The sequence below is a fragment of the Oryza sativa genome, chromosome 12, assembly GCF_034140825.1.
Source record: "Oryza sativa Japonica Group chromosome 12, ASM3414082v1".
Taxonomy (NCBI): Eukaryota; Viridiplantae; Streptophyta; class Magnoliopsida; order Poales; family Poaceae; genus Oryza; species Oryza sativa.
This window is the reverse complement of record NC_089046.1, coordinates 1,347,105-1,364,230: the sequence shown is the minus strand read 5'-3', so window position 1 is coordinate 1,364,230 and position 17,126 is coordinate 1,347,105. Positions and strand designations below refer to the sequence as shown.

The window sequence follows — 17,126 nt, the reverse complement described above, 5'->3', positions numbered from 1 at the left end:
TACCTGGATTATCCTTTTCTTTTCTAATTTTGGATTTTATTTTATTTTTATTTCGAATTTTGATTATTCTCGTATTGGGTACTTATATGGAAACTTCTTTCAATATTAATTATTTTTAATTCCGAATTTCATCTATTTTTATATTGTATTTCTACTTGGACTCTCCTTTTCTTTTTTTTCCTTTTTCTCCGATTAATGTGAGAATTTTTATCCCCCACAGCAAACGTGGTGCCTCTTTTAAAGCTGTTTTAATAATATAATATAATAGATAGATAGATAAATGTAGGTGGGCCAAGAGCCCAACAAGGAAGCCGAGAGCCCAAATATGCAAAGCCCATCATCCATTGCTAGCATCTTCGTCTACCTCATCATTTTCTCCCCAAAATTGCAACTACTAGTAGAACCCTAGTCCAGTGCGACCCAAAACCCAAGCTCCTCCTCACACCATTGCAGTTGCAGCATCAGTGCAAGCACCACCCATGGCGATGGCCTCCACCCTCCCGCTCCTCCTCGTGCACCGCTCCACCCCTCCGACTCCGAGGCCCACCGCGCCGCCGCTCCTCCACTCCCGCCGCCTCGCCCTCCCTCCCCGCCCCGCCTCGCTCCCGGCGACAACCGCCGTCGTCCACCCGCGCAAGGGCGTCCGCCTCTCGAAGCTCCATGCCGCCTCCTGCTGCGATTCCGCCTCCGCCGCCGGAGTCGCCGCCGGAGGAGGAGGTGGTGGTGGTGGAGCAAAAGGAGAAATGGATTGGCGTCTCCTGCTGGCTTGGTAAATCCAATTCCGCCTCTTCCTGATTCCCGGTGCCTCCTGCGGCCAAGCACTGACATGGTCTTGTGCCTCGCTTTTTGCAATACTCTTATCTAAATGCAAAATTACTGAAATGCGCCATGATTTGCAGGTACCTGCTGGCTCTTGATAAGCATCCCATCACCACTAAGGCTGTTACCTCTGCCGTCCTAACCCTGACCGGAGACCTCATCTGCCAGGTGACTTGCAGTTGTTTTCTATTTGCCGCATTTTCACATCCATACATTGCAGCCTACTTAGTACTACTTAATTGGTTGACGAACAATGAACCAGTAGTCTCCCTCTCTTGTTGTAGAGGGCTTCCTATTACTCTGCAATAGCACATAGCCAGGCGTGCTTAGATGGGCATTAGCATCAAATGGTCAAATCATACCAATTTTCCTTCAAAACAACATTGAAATGTTATCCATTGCTAATACCACTTGGAAATCAATTTACTGAGTTATGGTTCTTTTCTGCCCTAGCTGCACTCTTTTAGTTTCCTTGTTTTCTAAATATGACATGATGTGAAACTCTTAACTGGCTAGGCTGTTACGGTCTTATCAAATTTCAGGTCCATATCTTTTTATCCAATCCTGTGTCAACCATAATCTGAATATATTGTCTTTACTCAACTGTGTCGGTCTTTAGCCTATGCTAATCTGTAACTCATATTATTTGATTCCTCAACGGACTTTACTCCAGCAACAGTGTCCTATTCCATTATTAAAAAACAATGTCTATTCCAACTGGGTTGCATCCATGGATTGGGCAAAATATTTGATATTTCACCTGTTCTTGTTATTGTGGTATCTTGTTAAGGTTTCTTACGAGATATTTACTGTTGCCATTGTTTGGTACTGCTCCAGCTCGCAATTGATAAAGTGCCAAAGCTAGATTTGAAGAGAACGTTTGTATTCACATTTTTGGGACTCGTCCTGGTGGGGCCAACATTGCATGTCTGGTAATCTTATTTATGCTGAACAACCAATGTTTATAGAGGATAGCATGTGTTCTCTGCCCAGTGCTGTTTGTTTCATTACTTGTTGCCACATGCAGGTACTTGTACTTGAGTAAATTAGTGATGATCAATGGTGCGTCAGGTGCAATTGCTCGCCTCTTACTTGATCAGGTATATGCATATCCTTTTCCTTTCCCTTCTGCCCCCAAAGAGAGAGTGTTGCTGCTTGTTCTGTTCTAGCTCTTTTATGCATTTATGTATTTATTTTTTGATATTTTTTTATCTCCTCCTTTCAGTTCATTTTCTCTCCCATTTTCATTGGAGTGTTTATGAGTTTACTCGTCACCTTGGAGGGAAAGCCTTCTCTTGTAGTTCCAAAGCTCAAGCAGGTGACATGAACCTCTTCTGATTGATTCTCTCATCTCCCTGATAATATGTGTGTGCACTCATTTACTGCTAGCTAATTTTCAGTTGTAATTTTACAGGAGTGGTTATCATCAGTGATTGCAAATTGGCAATTGTGGATACCTTTTCAGTTCTTGAATTTTTACTTTGTCCCACAAAAATTTCAGGTCTTTGAAATCTTTCACATTTTCATTTCATGAAATATTTTAGAGTGCAATACTGTACTCTGGAGCTGAATTTGCTTCTTTCTGTCTGCTTTAGCATGACTGAATGTTGTTCTCACCTAGTATACTGCTAATTTTTCCAGGTTCTTGCTGCTAATTTTGTAGCCCTTGCGTGGAACGTGATTCTATCATTTAAAGCTCACAAAGAAGTTACTGTGAAATAGGTAATCTGGGATGGTATATATATATGGATATGTTATATGATATCCTTACTTCAGGCTCTCATATTAATTTGTTGAGGCGGGTGTCTGATATAATAACTTTTCCAACAAGGGTACGTTGGTGATAGTGCATATATATAACTTATTTCCTTATTTATATATAGGTGATATCAACTACATTTCATTACACGTAGTTGTAGGCATTATGAACATCTCTGAGCATACTTTTATTTCCTGTTGTTTTCAATTTCACCAGCCATGTGAGACACTTTGACTTGTTCTTGTAACCTTGCACAATAACTCTTTGCCAGTGTCTCTTATTCCCGGACTTATTTGCTGCCACCCCTGAAAACAACCATGTGGACTTGTTATGGAATTGTTGTAGCTTGACTTCCCCAAAGCCACACAAACCACCTTTTTGTACCTTTTGCAATTTAAAATGATGTTGATTGGTGCTAAAGGTGCCGTTTGTTCTTTTGTTACTCATGAGGAACAACCAGTAGTGTCTCTGGAGGCAAAAGAAATGGATAAAGTCAAATGAGACTGTTCTTTCTTGTAATTCTACATAGCTAGTAGCAAAATAAATCAATAAACCCCCAGCCTGGATTAGAATCTGATTTTCTTGTTGTGTTTAAATGTTCCAGCATTTCTCACTCACTCATTGATTAGATTTATCATTTATCAGTACTAATTTTTGCTCTTTGCATTCGTTCTAGGTTTAGGCAGATTCGGATTTATAGTTGGCGACATGGAGAAGTGTACGTAGTGGCTTGTCGCAGCTGCAGTTTTTTTTTTTTTTTTTTTTTTTTTTTTTTTTTTTGAGAAAGGGAGGGTATCTCCATTGGCATTTCAAGCATCAAAACACTGGTTTCCAGTTCCATCGCCGTCTTCAAACTCTTCGCCATCAGTTTAGCCTGCCTCTGTTTCCCAGCTGCAGTTTACTAAAGTATGAGCTCCACCTCCATGCCCGGCGAGCATAACTCTCTTTTGTGCCCCTAACAGTTGAGGTGTAGAAATTCTTTGGTAGTGAAATATCTAGGGCGTGTTCCTTACTGGTATTGCTGTACTGAAGGCGGCAAAGTAAGTAACCATATCACCGTGATGGCATGCCTGAGCCTGCAAACGCATGGTGTTGAGATCTTGTACATTGTTATATGTAGAGGTCAAGTGAGTAGGTTCAAACTGTCATTATCTGAAGCAGTGGTGTACTGTTTCATCCTGCCAACGCGGCGTGATCAGTGGTGCTGTGCGCCAGCTGACCCTGCTTATCTGTCTGCGGCAAACACAGTCGGTGCCTGTTTTCGCTTGGGCTTGCATCCTTCCTGTCTCCGTTGTGTAAGCAAGGGTCGCTGTTGATCCAGCTGAGCCGACAGTGATGTGTTTAGCATGAACAACACAGTATTGCCTTCCGTTTTCTGAAGATGTTGCAGCGATGTGTAAAAATGTTCATTTATGACATGAGCATGACGCAATGATGGTGTAAGCATTGGGGCCGGGAGGGAGGTCAGGTCAGGTGGGCTGTGAGGAATCACATGCAGTGTAGAGGTAAGGGATGCTGGGTCCAAACAAACAAATGAGAAGTGATTGATGAGGACGGCAGCGGAGACCGGAGAGGAGGCAAACCAAGCAGTCAATTGCATCGATCGTTGCAAGTGCAATGGTGGTGTCCCCTCCTGCGTGGCCGGCCGGCGGCCAACATCCATCCCTTTGTCGCTCTCACTGCGTAGCCATATACTCCATTCGTCCTAAAATTTTTATTAGATGATAAAACATAAATATTATTTTATGTGTGATTTTTTTTAAAAATATTTTAAATAAGACGGATGATGAAACGTTAGGCACGGTTACTCATGGCTACACATATTTACACATATTTTGGGAAGGGGTAGTACGTACGAAAATATGAACTACGAACCCATAAGAGGAGCCGCGAATTTTGACTAACAGCGGCATGCTGGAGTGCTGGACCATGAATTCTCCTCCTTGTTAATTTTAAAAAAAATATGCTAATTCTACTATTATTAGTAAGTTATTAGTAGTACGGTAAACGACATCGATAAGTAATTAGGACAGCCGTTGGTTTGTATTGTACTCCTATGTGTTAACATCGTCCAGGAACGGACCCAGACTTTTGGCGGTTTGGACCGACTGCCTGACCATCATCTCATCAGGACCAGGGGCTGCTAAGTGCTAGCCAGAGCCACACTTGTTGATGGCACAGCACACGTACACTGCAAATTGAGGAGAAAGAAATCACACGCAGACTCAGTAGTCAACAGCTCGTGCCTCTGATTCTTCCTCTCCGTTGATATAGTCCTTTCCTTGTCAACTTCCCTTTTTGCATTGTATTTTAGGGGCAATCTAGAGGTAGTTACTTGTAAGCACCAAACAGCTCAGCTCTAGATCAAGCCTACATATGTGTTTAACAAATACACTTCATATTTGTTTTTTCTTCCCATTAAGCATGCATGTTGATTCCACACCCAATTTGTTTCTTTTTTTTTCCTTTCATTTTCCGCCCTGCGGTGTTTTATAGTACTCTTTACAATGAATTATATCTATTTATACTATCACATCAATTATTAATAGTACAATTATGTTAATATCACTTCTACTAACGATGTTACTGGTAGATCAATGTAAAGTTAGTTGTGTAACGGTGGTTTTTAGCTGGTTTTTCTGTAATTAACCGTGACAGTTGTGTAGTTTTCGGGTCCGATTTTTTTTATAAACTGGGTCAATTATCTTCTTCTAAATATAAAAGTGGAACAAAGTTCCGCCTTAGGTTTTTTTAAAAAAAGTTACTCTTCCGCTGAACCTTAAGTTGTGTTTAGTTCACGTCAAAATTGAAAGTTTGGTTGAAATTTGAACGATGTGACAGAAAAGTTGAAAATTTATGTATGGTCCTGTTTAGTTCACACCAAACTTCCCCTAAACTTTCAACTTTCCATCACATCCAAAACTTTCCTACACATAAACTCTCAAAATTTTTTTTCCAAACTACCAACTTTCCCCAAACTTCTCCCCGATTTCAGAAACTAAACACAGCCATGTAAAAAAGTTTTGATGTGATAAAAAAGTTAGAAGTTTGAAGAAAAACTTTTGGATCTAAACTCAGTCTTAGTATGCGTGTGCATATATGATTGCAATACTTTATTTTTCTAAAAAAACCTGGCTCGATGATTACGATATTATTATTGTTGTATCTCACAATCAATCTTTTCCAAGTACTGATTCTCAACCCTGCTCTGCTCCAATTGAACTGTTAGCTTCATCCTAACGTATCTTACTGTCTAAGCAGCATTTACATGCTACTGCCCCCCACAGTGGTTTGGTGCATTAATTAATTAATTATATAGCTAAAGCTGAATTAATGCACTAAGCACCTCTCTAAAATGTACTAATATAAAAAAACATCTTTTGTTACATTTTGTTCACCAAATGATCAGAAACCACATGTTCAGTGAGATGGTGCTGGAGCAGCTCTACTGTTGGAAGGAGGATTCATCAAAGACTCAAAATCAATAGAAAAGCAAGAGCCAACTAATCAAACAAAGCAAAAGAGTTTCACAAGAACAAAAATCCTGCATAAATTAAGAACCTTGAGGCTGATGCAGTGATGCTGGAATCAGCAGAAGGAAGATCAAAACGAACTTAACAGTCGCACTTAATAATTAAAAGAAAAGGAACTCTAAATTAAGTAAGATCAATAAAATAACACTACTGATAAAAAAAATCATCCATGTGTATACGAGGCATAAGCTTAAAATTAACAAGGACACGAACAGAGAATCAGGTAGATAGATGCTCCAACCTGTTCATTGATCTCGTCTTAGTTAATTACAGCCATGAAGAATCAGAAATCGATAGAAATCGACAATATATGATCTAGATTTACAGGAGATCCCATGAGTCCAAGGTGGGGAAGCCACCACCACAGTTGCCGCTGCTGCTACTGCTGCTAATGCTATTGTTGTTGCTGCCGTAATTACCCGCTCCTCCTCTTACCAACGCCACCGACTCGTCGCACGGCGGCGCCGCGGCCGCCGGCTCCGCGCGGCGGCCGAGCAGGAACGCCGAGGTGTCGAGCGTGGGAAGCATCAGCGCGCCTGCAGCGCCGGGCGAGCCCGCTGGAGCGGCGTGCACGGCCGGGAGGAGGAGCTCCGTCGTCTGCTGTAGAGAGAGCGATGGAGGAGGGGGAGGGAGGTCGTCGGCGCCGGTGACCTGGTGCACCATGCGGCGGAAGTTTGCCGGGTCGGCGCTGATGTAGGTGGTGGGAAGGCGCCGCGACGGGCGCGGTCGGCGCTTGGCGATGCGGCGGCGGCCGGGGGCGGCGGCGGCGGCGCGGAAGTGGTGGTGGAGAGTGGCGGCGGCGGGCGGCGGCGGCGGCGGGGGAGGCATGAGGTCGGGAGGAAGCCAAGGGGAGGAGGAGGTGGAGGAGTCGAGCATGTGCATGGCGGCGGTGAGCATCGACGATGGGTGGATGCTCTGCTGCGAGTGTTGCGCGCGGCGAACTTGACTGGGGATGGACGGACACTTCAGGGGAGACGAGGGGGTGGCCTATATATGGACAACTTTTTTTGTTATTTTTATTTATTTTTCAAATAAATTTAGAAATAACCCCTTGATATTTTTCTTCTTAAGAAATGAATCTTTTAGGTATGGTTTGGATACCAATATCAGTGTTCAATAAATTAATATAAATATAATGATAAATTATGTCATCAAAGTTTCATATGCAAATAGATTTAGAAAATAATAGTAATTAGAGAGAAAAAAATGATTATCATGAAAAAAAAACTCATCTGTCTTTACTCTTTCTTACATGAAAATGATACATGTAAAAAAAAAAACTTGCAAACTCTTTATAAAAACTACGTGGCAAATTGTGACTTCATTTTGACTTTTATTAACTACCAATCGGCTAGATCAGATGGTTGAGATCTTCCTTTGTAAGAGTTTTGAAAAAAAAAGTATATATAACCTTACTTTTCCTTAAAATTATTAGGGTTTAACCTTATTTAGGAAAAGAGAGATACATGGCCAGTATTTAAAATTGAGCAGAGGTGCCTAAACATAAAAATTGTATGTTCAATTCCACCATCTTGGTTTAATGAACCACAACAATCCAAACCCCGTTTGAACCAAGTTGATCGATGATGTAGCACTCCATGTAGGCAATAATTTTGCATCCACCCTCCTCCATGTCATGGCGTGACGGTAATTTTGCTTTTAGACCCCTACACGGAATCCCCCCAAATCCCTCCCATTCTCCCCCGAAGCGAAGGTTGCAAGGGAGAGTGGCAAGTGGGTGGGCGACATTACCCTCGCCGTCAAAACTCTAACCATCGGGGAGAAGGTGATGGAGGTAGAGATTTAGAGGGTTTGGGGTGCTTTGGGGTAGTACTATATGTGGAGGGGGCCACGCTATGACACGGAGGAGAGCGAATGCAAAATTGTTGTTTGCGTGGAGCGCCATGTCAACAGTGAGTTCCCGTCAAACGAGGTTTGGACTTGTTGTGGTTCATTAAACCAAGCTGATGCATTTAAACGTGCAATTTTGAAATTTTAATTTTAGTTGACCTAAGTGACAACTCCACCCAAGTTTAAGAATCAATATATATATTACTCGTAGAAAGACAAACTTTTAAAAATGAAATTCATATATAGATGGGGATTTGGCATCAAATTATTTGTTTCTGAAGCAAAACAATCTTTTGGTTGCCTCATTAGGTGTTGAAACGTGATTTAATTTTGCTTCAACCACAAGTGATCATATTACAAGAGTTTGGTATGTTGTTGGACTAATCCACAACATGACAACAACGATATGATTGCATTCAGCTCTGATATCACCAGCTAATTAACGAGTGAAAAGAGAGAGTGATCGATGATATGTGTCCTTAGTTGCCTACAAATATAGTACTACGTACATGCTTATTTGTACCTAACTTAATAATTACTAATTATTAATGAACTGAAATCCTAGCTAGTCCTATACTAATCGTTTCAGGAATTTCAAACACGATCTAATCGCTCCTCAGATAGTACAATATGGACGGATCATCAACTGCGTACAATGTGCATATATGAGGTCAATTTGATTGGAGAATACACATGTACCATTGAACGACAATACAAACAAATTAAGAACATGTGCTTACGTACGTACGTACACGTAGACGTACAGAATTTGCGAATCAAAATTGACCAATTAAACTAGGTGTGATCTCGCGTGCATGCAAGCTAAGAAGCTAGTGCTAGAGATTTCAACTAATTTTCTCAACGCTAACTAACTGACTAACGCACGCTCGTGCCCATAGTTTTGATGTGTCGTCAGATCAGAATCGCGTGCCCCTGTTCTAAACTACGTACAGAGTACATGGTGATATGATATTTCGTTCAATTCAAACATTGATTCATTACATTATATATATTTTCCCAATTCAACTGTTTAATTAATTAGGTTAATTTTGACCGTGTTTATATATAACGGCCAGTACTAACTAGTACATCTCATACATGCAATTAACCTAATTAAATCTTGACCTGGCATGAATCAGAGTAAGCGCAGAAAAAGAATGAAATGGACGCTTTCAGTTTCAGCAATATTTCGAAATCAAATTATGTAACATTAATCCATCATTTTTCTTGTACAGAAACCAACAAAGGAAGGTTTAGCAAGCTCATTTCTTTGCGTTGTTTATGTTGTTGGCAAATGTGAAAATGGTTGGGTGTAAGCTGAGACTTTTCATCACCAGGTCAATGTCAGGTACTTGCAGGCTGTTGGCTTTGCGGCTTGCTTGACTCCTCTTTTGAGTTTTGAATAGCTCGTGCTGTTGGACAATACTACTCCTACATCGTCAAGTCACGCACACATGTGAGTAGTATCCTCAAATCGTTTTGGACTGCTTAAGTCATGCATTACCGTTAATTACAGCGTTCTTCTCCTTCATCCTTTTTTCTTTAATTCTGCTTGGATTTATCGATTTGTAATCGCTAGCTTAATTTCAAGTTGTGTTCTTCCTGGCCACTTCCTTGGGCAGAGTTGTTGCAAACACTATAATTTAATTTCGATAGCATAGTCTTACTAGTAGCAAATATGCCACAGCTAGTGTATGTTCTGAATCATTCGGTTGTGCTGAAACAGTGGCATGCTCCAAATGCATGCAAGAGATTGTGGCTGGACTTTCACTGTTATACATGTCAGACGGGTGTTTGGTCGATCATATATGTTGCCGTTTCTTCAGTAATCCAATGGACAAGGAAATTAAGAACGCGATCGATCAATGAGCCCCTTTTGCTTTTGGAGTCAAACAGTCAAAACCAGAGAAAATTTCATGGTGCCGACCTTTAGAATGGTGATGACGCTCTAGTGCTACATCAGTCAGCTGATTAAGGTGTGTTTGAGGAGAAGGGGATTGAGGAGATTGGGGAGATACGCAAAACGAGGTGAGTCATTAACTCATGATTAATTGAGTATTAACTATTTTAAATTTCAAAAATGGATTAATATGATTTTTAAAGCAACTTTCCTATAGAAATTTTTTGCAAAAAACGCACCGTTTAGTAGTTTGAAAAGCGTGCACGTGGAAAACGATAATCAATCTCCCCTATCTCCTCATAACGAACAGAGCCTAAAGAGTTCTTTCTGTCTTGTCTGTCTAGATTGATCCTTCTTTTTCTGAAAATTTGACTGGAGGCATGCATTTTCTGAAACTTTAAAAGTTCTTTCTGCTACATCAGTACTGTCTTGACTGTCTAGAATGATGATGATGTAATGCTAATCAAAATTGAGGTTCAGGCAACTTGGAATACTGGCTGGAATCATTGATCAAAATTATGGAAGAACCTGACTCTAGTCTAGCATACAGTATTCAGAGAGGAAATTCAACAGTTGGTAGTAGTATACTACATCTCGAACGTGTAGTGCGAGGAAGTGCGAGGACAAATGGTCTGCACTGCAGTGCTGCACCTGCTGAAATCTGAAGCAAAAACGGAGCCACGTACGTACGTGTATCAACTGGTGAAGTCAAGTAAAAAAATGTCTTTGTTAGGCCGTCAGCTTCCTGAGCTCACCATACAACACGCTACTGTCTCAAGTGAAGAGAGTCAACTAATACGTGAGTCAAATGGCCGGTTCCTGCCTGTTTTGATCGATTGGTTCGGATGTCTCTTTCACTTCTCCATGATTCAAGATGGCACACATGCATGATCATTAATTAGCAGCTAGCATTACGTGGACAATTTGCTTCAAGATGCATTCCGTTTTCGCGTTGCTTTGCCAAAACGTAATGCAATCACTCTACCTGTTTCTGTTATGAACAGTAGTGTGTGACTGTACTTGTTCCATCCCTTGCTGTTTGTGTTTCTGTCAGGATACAGAGCAAGTTCTGAATCACATTGGTACTGAAGCTATGAATGAATTGGTCCCCCCAACTGAATAGCAGATGAGATGAGAGAGACCATACATAAGAAGTCTAGTTGATTGTCCTTGTTAGGCTTACTGATCCACTGCGTAACAGGAGTAGTCCACTTTCAATTTCCACACACCTGCTTAGTCTAGCTCATGAAGCACACACAGCACCGGCAAATTGTGTCTGACCATAAGCTAATCGGGCACTACAAGTTGCAGCCGTTCCAAGTGACTTTCATGGTCCGAGACTCCAAATTTCTTCCAGAGTCTGAATATTTCTGAATATCAATGGATATGTCTGTAATAAACTGTCACTGCCACCTGACCTGCAAGAAACAAGATCCAGAACATCGAATTCAGAAGGCAGAGCGCGGATATATATAGTTCGCAAGTAGCACGATAGAAATCAGAATTCAGAATCCTCGGGTGCCTGTGAAATCCTCTCAAAGCGGAGACGTCTTGTGGCGGCGATCAAACATGATGGAATTGATAAACAGAGGGGTTCGGAGAAGAAAACTCCGAACTCCTTAGGATCTCCGTGAGACGTCCGATTAAGAATATGCGGCACAGATTAGAGACACTCCTTCGTATCACTTCTTTTTTTGGGCCTTCAAAATCTGGGCAGCCCGACCCATATTTATGGGCTTTTGGGCCTTAATCTGAATGTTTAAACGGGCCAACTTTGCGAAACGGGTCATATGCTGTGGGCCCGACCCAAACTGGCTACCCAACAAGCGAGCGGCGGCGCCGCCGCCTTCGCTCTCAACTCCGGCGGCCGGCGCAACTCCGGCGGCGAAGACGGTGCGGGCGGAGCCACGGAGGTGGACGCCGCACGTGGATGGATTCAACGGAAACGTAATGCGAGGAGGTCAAGGAGAAGTTTCATCTCGATTCTCCCCTCTCCTCGACCCGAGATTTCCGCCCCTCTGCTGGTTGCTTCCATTGGAGTGCCCCTGCCGCGCATCAGGTAAAGACTCTTCTTTCTCCTCCTCTTCCTCCGCCTCTCGGTTCCAATGTACCATAGATTTGACAATAGGCGTTCCGCACTTGAGTTGCTCGTGGGATTTATTGAGGAAATTAGGACACTGAGGAGGGCACTAGATTCAGTTCCGGTAAAGTTCCAAAATTCGGTGGCTCCAGTGACTCAGTGAGTCCCTCGCTCCGCCATGTGCTGCTGCTTTGGTTCAGTTTTTTTTTTTTGACATGATGCTTTGGCTCGTCAGATTCTCCTAGTGCCACCCGACTGAAATCGCATGAATTCACTGCCGAATTTACAGGTTTTGGTCACAATTTCGCAGGTGTTTCCATGGCAGCAAGATTGGGTTCAGTAACACTGGCAAAATGCGCAAATGAGACTGTTACATATGGAGGTAAAATCTGTTTCTTTGACCTGCATAAGGTGTGTCAATGTTTGGAGTCCACAAAGTGAACCCACATAGTACAGATGTACGACAAATTGTTTACTTACAACTTTTGTGGTCCATAAACGTGCTTTCTTTATTGTACAGCTGATCACTAAAATGAGCTGAGTTGTGTTGTCCCTTTTTCTTTCTTTATCACTATTCACTTGTGCTTTTTTTAAGAAAATTATAGCAGTCGCATGCATTGATCCATACAGGCTTTCTCCCCACAGAAAAAAGTTGAGCACATTATGTGCTATCATTGTACTTGTCCCGTGCTTATGAGAACATGTTCAAAGGAAGAGCTAAGCTTGCGCCTGTAAATTCAGCTTGGAAGCTGAAAACAAGATGGATGAGCTTCTACGGGTACAGAGGGAGCTTCTACGATTTCAGTGACTGCTATCCAAGCATTTCCACCGATGGGGAAATACTGACATCTAACTTGTTTCAGGCACAGTAATAGCTTTGACAGGTCTGGTAAAATAGCCAGATTCTAGAGGGAGTGAAGACTGTGTGCAACGAATGAGGTGAAACTTAAAAGTGAGAGTGACAGCTAAAGATACCAAGATTGCTCTCCACTTTCCCTACAAAACTTCTCTCTCATGGCGGTACTCCAAAGCAAAGAATCCTAGAAAAAAAGGGCGCAAGCACAGCACTGCAGCTTCCTATCTCCTTTATTTGGTCTTCCATTGCTTCTTGTTGCTGAGGTTGCCTTCCTATTGCCCCCTTCCCTTTTCCACTCTTCTACCAACACTTGCTTCAGGCTACTGAGGGCTTTGGCTTCTCGGTGTTGTCGCTACAGGTGAGCTTGGCATTCTGTGCATTTTTGCGTTCTACTGCTAATCTGGTCTTGTGCTAAGCTCCACTATTAGCCTCTTGTGTGGTCATAGGTGGCTCCTAATTTAGCTTCTTGTGTGAATCTGATCGTCCAATCTTTTTCTAAATGATCTGTAAATTCGCTTTGATTTTGGTCTGATTAGATTATTTTGTTTATTTCTTTGTTACTTTCCTCTCTTTTATGGGTTGATAGTATACAATTATAGCCCAAAAATACTGTTGAATTCAGAGATCTTCATTGTGATAACTGACTGAACATTTAAAGAGATGGTGCTTTTCCACCTACCTGTTGAATGTTAAACCATTGCAGATGATTTTTTTTTTTGAACATGCAATTTCTATAGATCTCTAACTAAGGAAGCTGGAATGTCACCTTATTTGAGCAGTTTGATTGTATTGCACATTATTAAACTTGTGTTTCAAGTATAAATCTTTTTTTTTTTCGCCGGGCTGGCGTAAGATACGCGGCTGAAGTTTATTAAGATTGGGAAGAGGTTCAAACTAGTACAACAATTACAGCTGCCATGGAGGCTAAGAGCTGTACGGCCGCTATTGTTCAAGTATAAATCTTTACTTGTTTGAATATTCACCATAATGTTATAGTGATGAATTGCTTCTCTCTTTCCTATTTCCAGGCCAACGTTTTATCTGAGGGTAAAATTCAAGAAGATATATATGGCTTTTGGTGCAAATGACATTGTGTTGCATATCAAGAGACTAATGTATTCATCTGTCAGAATTGGATATCAATTTGCTTGTGATTACCCTATAGTACTAGCTGCTGGCGTTTTGTTGCTGTTTCTACACAGGCTTTGCCCTTCTCTATTCAACTTCTTGCTGTCTTCATCTCCAGTCTTCCTGTTAACTGCACTTCTGCTTGGAGCACTTTTGAGTTATGGTGAACCTGCTGTTCTTGTTCTTGGAGAGAATCAACAAACTTTGTCCTTTAAATCCAAGATTTCCATTACTGACTGTTCGATTGACAAGGTTGAGACTGTTGCTGTCGAGGAGCACTTGGATAAAACAACTACCAGTAATGAAGTATATGTCAGGGAAAGAAATTTTGAGGGTAATATACATGACACTCACTGGGAAGAGAAAAATGGCACCTACATGACAGTTGATACTGCTCTAAATGAGGAAATACATACGAAGGATGGAACTTCTGATTATGATTTGCAGGATACCCACCGTGAAGGAAAAGGTATCACATCAGTGGAAACTGATACTGTTCCTTGTGTGGCGCCTTCAAGTTTTGCCTACAGTGGTGTAACTGTGGAAACTGAAGACGTTGGGGAGAACAGCAAGAAGAATGATGAGCTGCAAGAACTTGGAAGCATCAATCCTGAAAGTGATAACAATAAAGTACAATATCAATATCAGTTAGGTGAGTTTATGAGTTCATGTTGGGAACCTGTTATGAGACAGGAGCCACAGGATGCTTGTTCTGATTCTGAATCTGATCTTACTGAGAGTTCTCCTGATGCATCAATGACTGACATTATTCCAATGCTTGAAGAGTTGCACCCATTAATAGACTTGCAAACTGGCCACCCTTCATTGGTCTCCAGAGACAACTTGAATACTTCTTCGGATGATGATGAAGATGATCTTGAGGAGGAGGATGCTAGCACAGATGAAAATCAATTGGAAGGGAAAATAGATGATTTTGCTAACTGGAAGGATGTTATTGATCTAAATTACTTGGATATGGACAATAATAGCAAGCTGGAGGGTATGATGGATCTGCAAAGAGCAAAGAACATTCTGAAATTTGAACTTGACAAGAGGTTAATGGACTTGCAAGCAGCTGATGCAGTACAGAAAATGGAGGAGGCATCACGCTTCCGTGTGCAGGTTCCCTCCATTTCCACTGGAAGGCAGAACCCATTTGATTCTTCAAATGGCTCAGATGAAATAATCGAGTTACCACATGTTCCTGATTCAGCACCGTCTTGTCTCCTTCCACGGAAAAATCTATTTGATCTTGCAGTCAACCAAAATATGGCCCATGATAGTCCATTGCAAGAAACTTGGACTCCTCTTTCGTACTTTTCAGCAAGACGGCATAGAAAGCATGGAAACTTATATGTTAGGCACTCTACTAGCCTGCATCACAATAGCTTCAAACTGGAGAAAGATGAAATAAGTGAAAATGATGCCCATAAATCCCATAATAGTCAGTCAGACGGTGATGCCAAGCAAGAAAGGAACAACAGCACGTTATTTGGTTCACTGGAAGCACATATAGGCGAAGAAATCAAAATATTAGGCATGGCAATTTCAGAGGTGGGTGTATTAGAAGTAAATTCTGGAATGGTTAGCAGTAACCAAAATGCTGATTTCAGTGATGATATCAGTTCATCTCCTTTCCAGAAGCCTAGACAAAGCACTTTCGAAGCTAAGGATACAGTACATGCAGGTAAAACTGTTTTTTAACCCTAAGTTATGTATTGCAATTTTCCTACTGGAAATGATAACTCAACTGAAGTTGATGTCATGCAGGTATTGAGCAATTAACATCGTGTTCCCCTTACAAGGTAAATAATTTTGAGGCACATATTGTTGAAGCAGACTCCATTGATGAATTTAACTCATTGTTTAAGTGTCGTATGGAGGAAGTACTAGTGCAATCCATCTCAAAGTCCAGTATCAGTCAACCCTTGACAGTTAAACTTGAAGATGAATTGAGTGAACCATTATCTCCAGATTCTGGGACTGGGACACATTTCATTGACGGGAGTTCAGTTGAAGATTCGGATCCACGATTTGCACAGCTCAATGATGAAGCACTGGTATCTTCTACTTCTAACGCAACATGTCGTAATGAGTCAATTGAAGAGAAATCAAGTGAAGCATTACTGGCAGGAAACGAAGATTATTCAGAACTGCCAAATGAACTGTTAAAATCAGGAGATCCACAGACTGCAGATAGTTCTGAGATTCAAGTGCAGGTTATTGATGCTACAGGTCACTGAATGATGAGACAAGGGCCTAAAACAAGGCCAAACAGCCAATTTCTCAGAGAGATCTGTAAAGCATAGATAGTCCAGTATTAGCTCTCTGAACAGGTTTCTTGCCCCCCTTTGTTCCAACTTGCTCTATGGCGTCTGGATTTAACTTTTCCTCTTCTTAATACAAAATGTGCAGCAATCATGCTGTTTTTCTTCAAAAAACTTTTCTCAGGAAGTCCGTAATGTCAGAAATATCCAAGGAACAATGGATGTCCATATGGTTTCTGCTTGTTTCTTCTCTTTTGTTTATGCTTATTTGGTTTCGGTTTTGCGCTAATAGGTTAGCTATGAGAGTAGATGATATTGATATGAAACACCAGTTGCAGTTGCGGTGTGATATCCAGTTAGTCAAGACGATCTTTCTGTCGCTGCCTATGGCATAGTTTTTCTTGTCTGCCAGACTGGCATTGGCAACCCCTGATGGTAAACCGCTGGACTGGAGTTGCAGCTTCTGCAGTTTGCTCCTTCAACAGTTATCCAGTCAGTAATTAAGTAATCAAGTAATGCTTCCATAGATTTACCTCCTCATGCTTATCTGCTTGTTGTTTGTGGTTTCGTTAAGAAAATCACAGTTCCTTAGTTAAAAAAAATTCATAGTTCATTACATTACATTACATGCATGATGTTTATGTTGGGTATACCGATCTGGATCTGAGGCGTGTTTTGTTGGGAAAATTGAAGATACGCTACTCCCCAGGAACCTTTTTCAGGAAATCACTCCTTTAGCTTGACTTTGCTAAAATGGATTGTTTGCATGATACTAAAAAATACATGAATCTTTGGTGTAGAATCGCATTGATGAATAAATCTATTTTTTTTTCATCTGTTTATAGAACCATATCTTACAGATGAGAGCGTGGCATTCTTCGACTGTTATTCTGTTAAACAAATAAAAAAATTAAATATGTACTGAACATAGGG

At 41.3% G+C, this 17,126-nt stretch overlaps 3 protein-coding genes across 6 annotated transcripts; 2 read left to right on the top strand and 1 right to left on the bottom strand.

Annotated features, from left to right (window-relative positions):
• Window positions 1–429: 429 nt before the first annotated feature.
• On the top strand, window positions 430–3,856 carry LOC107276049 (protein SYM1). Of its 2 annotated transcripts, none has more exons than XR_001541874.3 (8): window positions 430–769; window positions 900–987; window positions 1,657–1,751; window positions 1,847–1,919; window positions 2,045–2,137; window positions 2,234–2,320; window positions 2,461–2,651; window positions 3,255–3,392. XR_001541874.3 is itself a non-coding variant. In XM_015763296.3 (8 exons), the coding sequence occupies exons 1-7, from the start codon at window positions 480–482 to the stop codon at window positions 2,539–2,541; spliced, it is 807 nt and encodes a 268-aa protein (XP_015618782.1). In that variant the 5' UTR covers window positions 430–479; the 3' UTR covers window positions 3,255–3,856. The 2 variants fall into 2 exon arrangements, 1 of the variants encoding a protein (XP_015618782.1); XM_015763296.3 differs by having other exon boundaries at window positions 2,461–2,541; window positions 3,255–3,856.
• A 2,479-nt stretch (window positions 3,857–6,335) lies between these two features.
• LOC4351394 (calmodulin-binding protein 25) lies at window positions 6,336–7,073 on the bottom strand. The gene has a single exon (XM_015763592.3). The coding sequence runs from the start codon at window positions 7,006–7,008 to the stop codon at window positions 6,433–6,435; it is 576 nt and encodes a 191-aa protein (XP_015619078.1). The 5' UTR covers window positions 7,009–7,073; the 3' UTR covers window positions 6,336–6,432.
• Window positions 7,074–11,652: 4,579 nt separating this feature from the next.
• On the top strand, window positions 11,653–16,434 carry LOC4351393 (uncharacterized). Of its 3 annotated transcripts, XM_015763188.3 has the most exons (6): window positions 11,653–11,921; window positions 12,253–12,324; window positions 12,573–12,720; window positions 12,806–13,156; window positions 13,827–15,613; window positions 15,697–16,434. In XM_015763188.3, exons 5-6 carry the CDS (start codon window positions 13,867–13,869, stop codon window positions 16,167–16,169), a joined length of 2,220 nt encoding a protein of 739 aa, XP_015618674.1. In that variant the 5' UTR covers window positions 11,653–11,921; window positions 12,253–12,324; window positions 12,573–12,720; window positions 12,806–13,156; window positions 13,827–13,866; the 3' UTR covers window positions 16,170–16,434. The 3 variants fall into 3 exon arrangements, with proteins under 3 accessions (XP_015618674.1, XP_066162769.1, XP_066162768.1); XM_066306672.1 differs by lacking the exons at window positions 12,573–12,720; window positions 12,806–13,156; XM_066306671.1 differs by lacking the exons at window positions 11,653–11,921; window positions 12,253–12,324; window positions 12,573–12,720 and adding an exon at window positions 13,652–13,731 and having other exon boundaries at window positions 13,022–13,156.
• The last annotated feature ends 692 nt before the right edge of the window (window positions 16,435–17,126 follow it).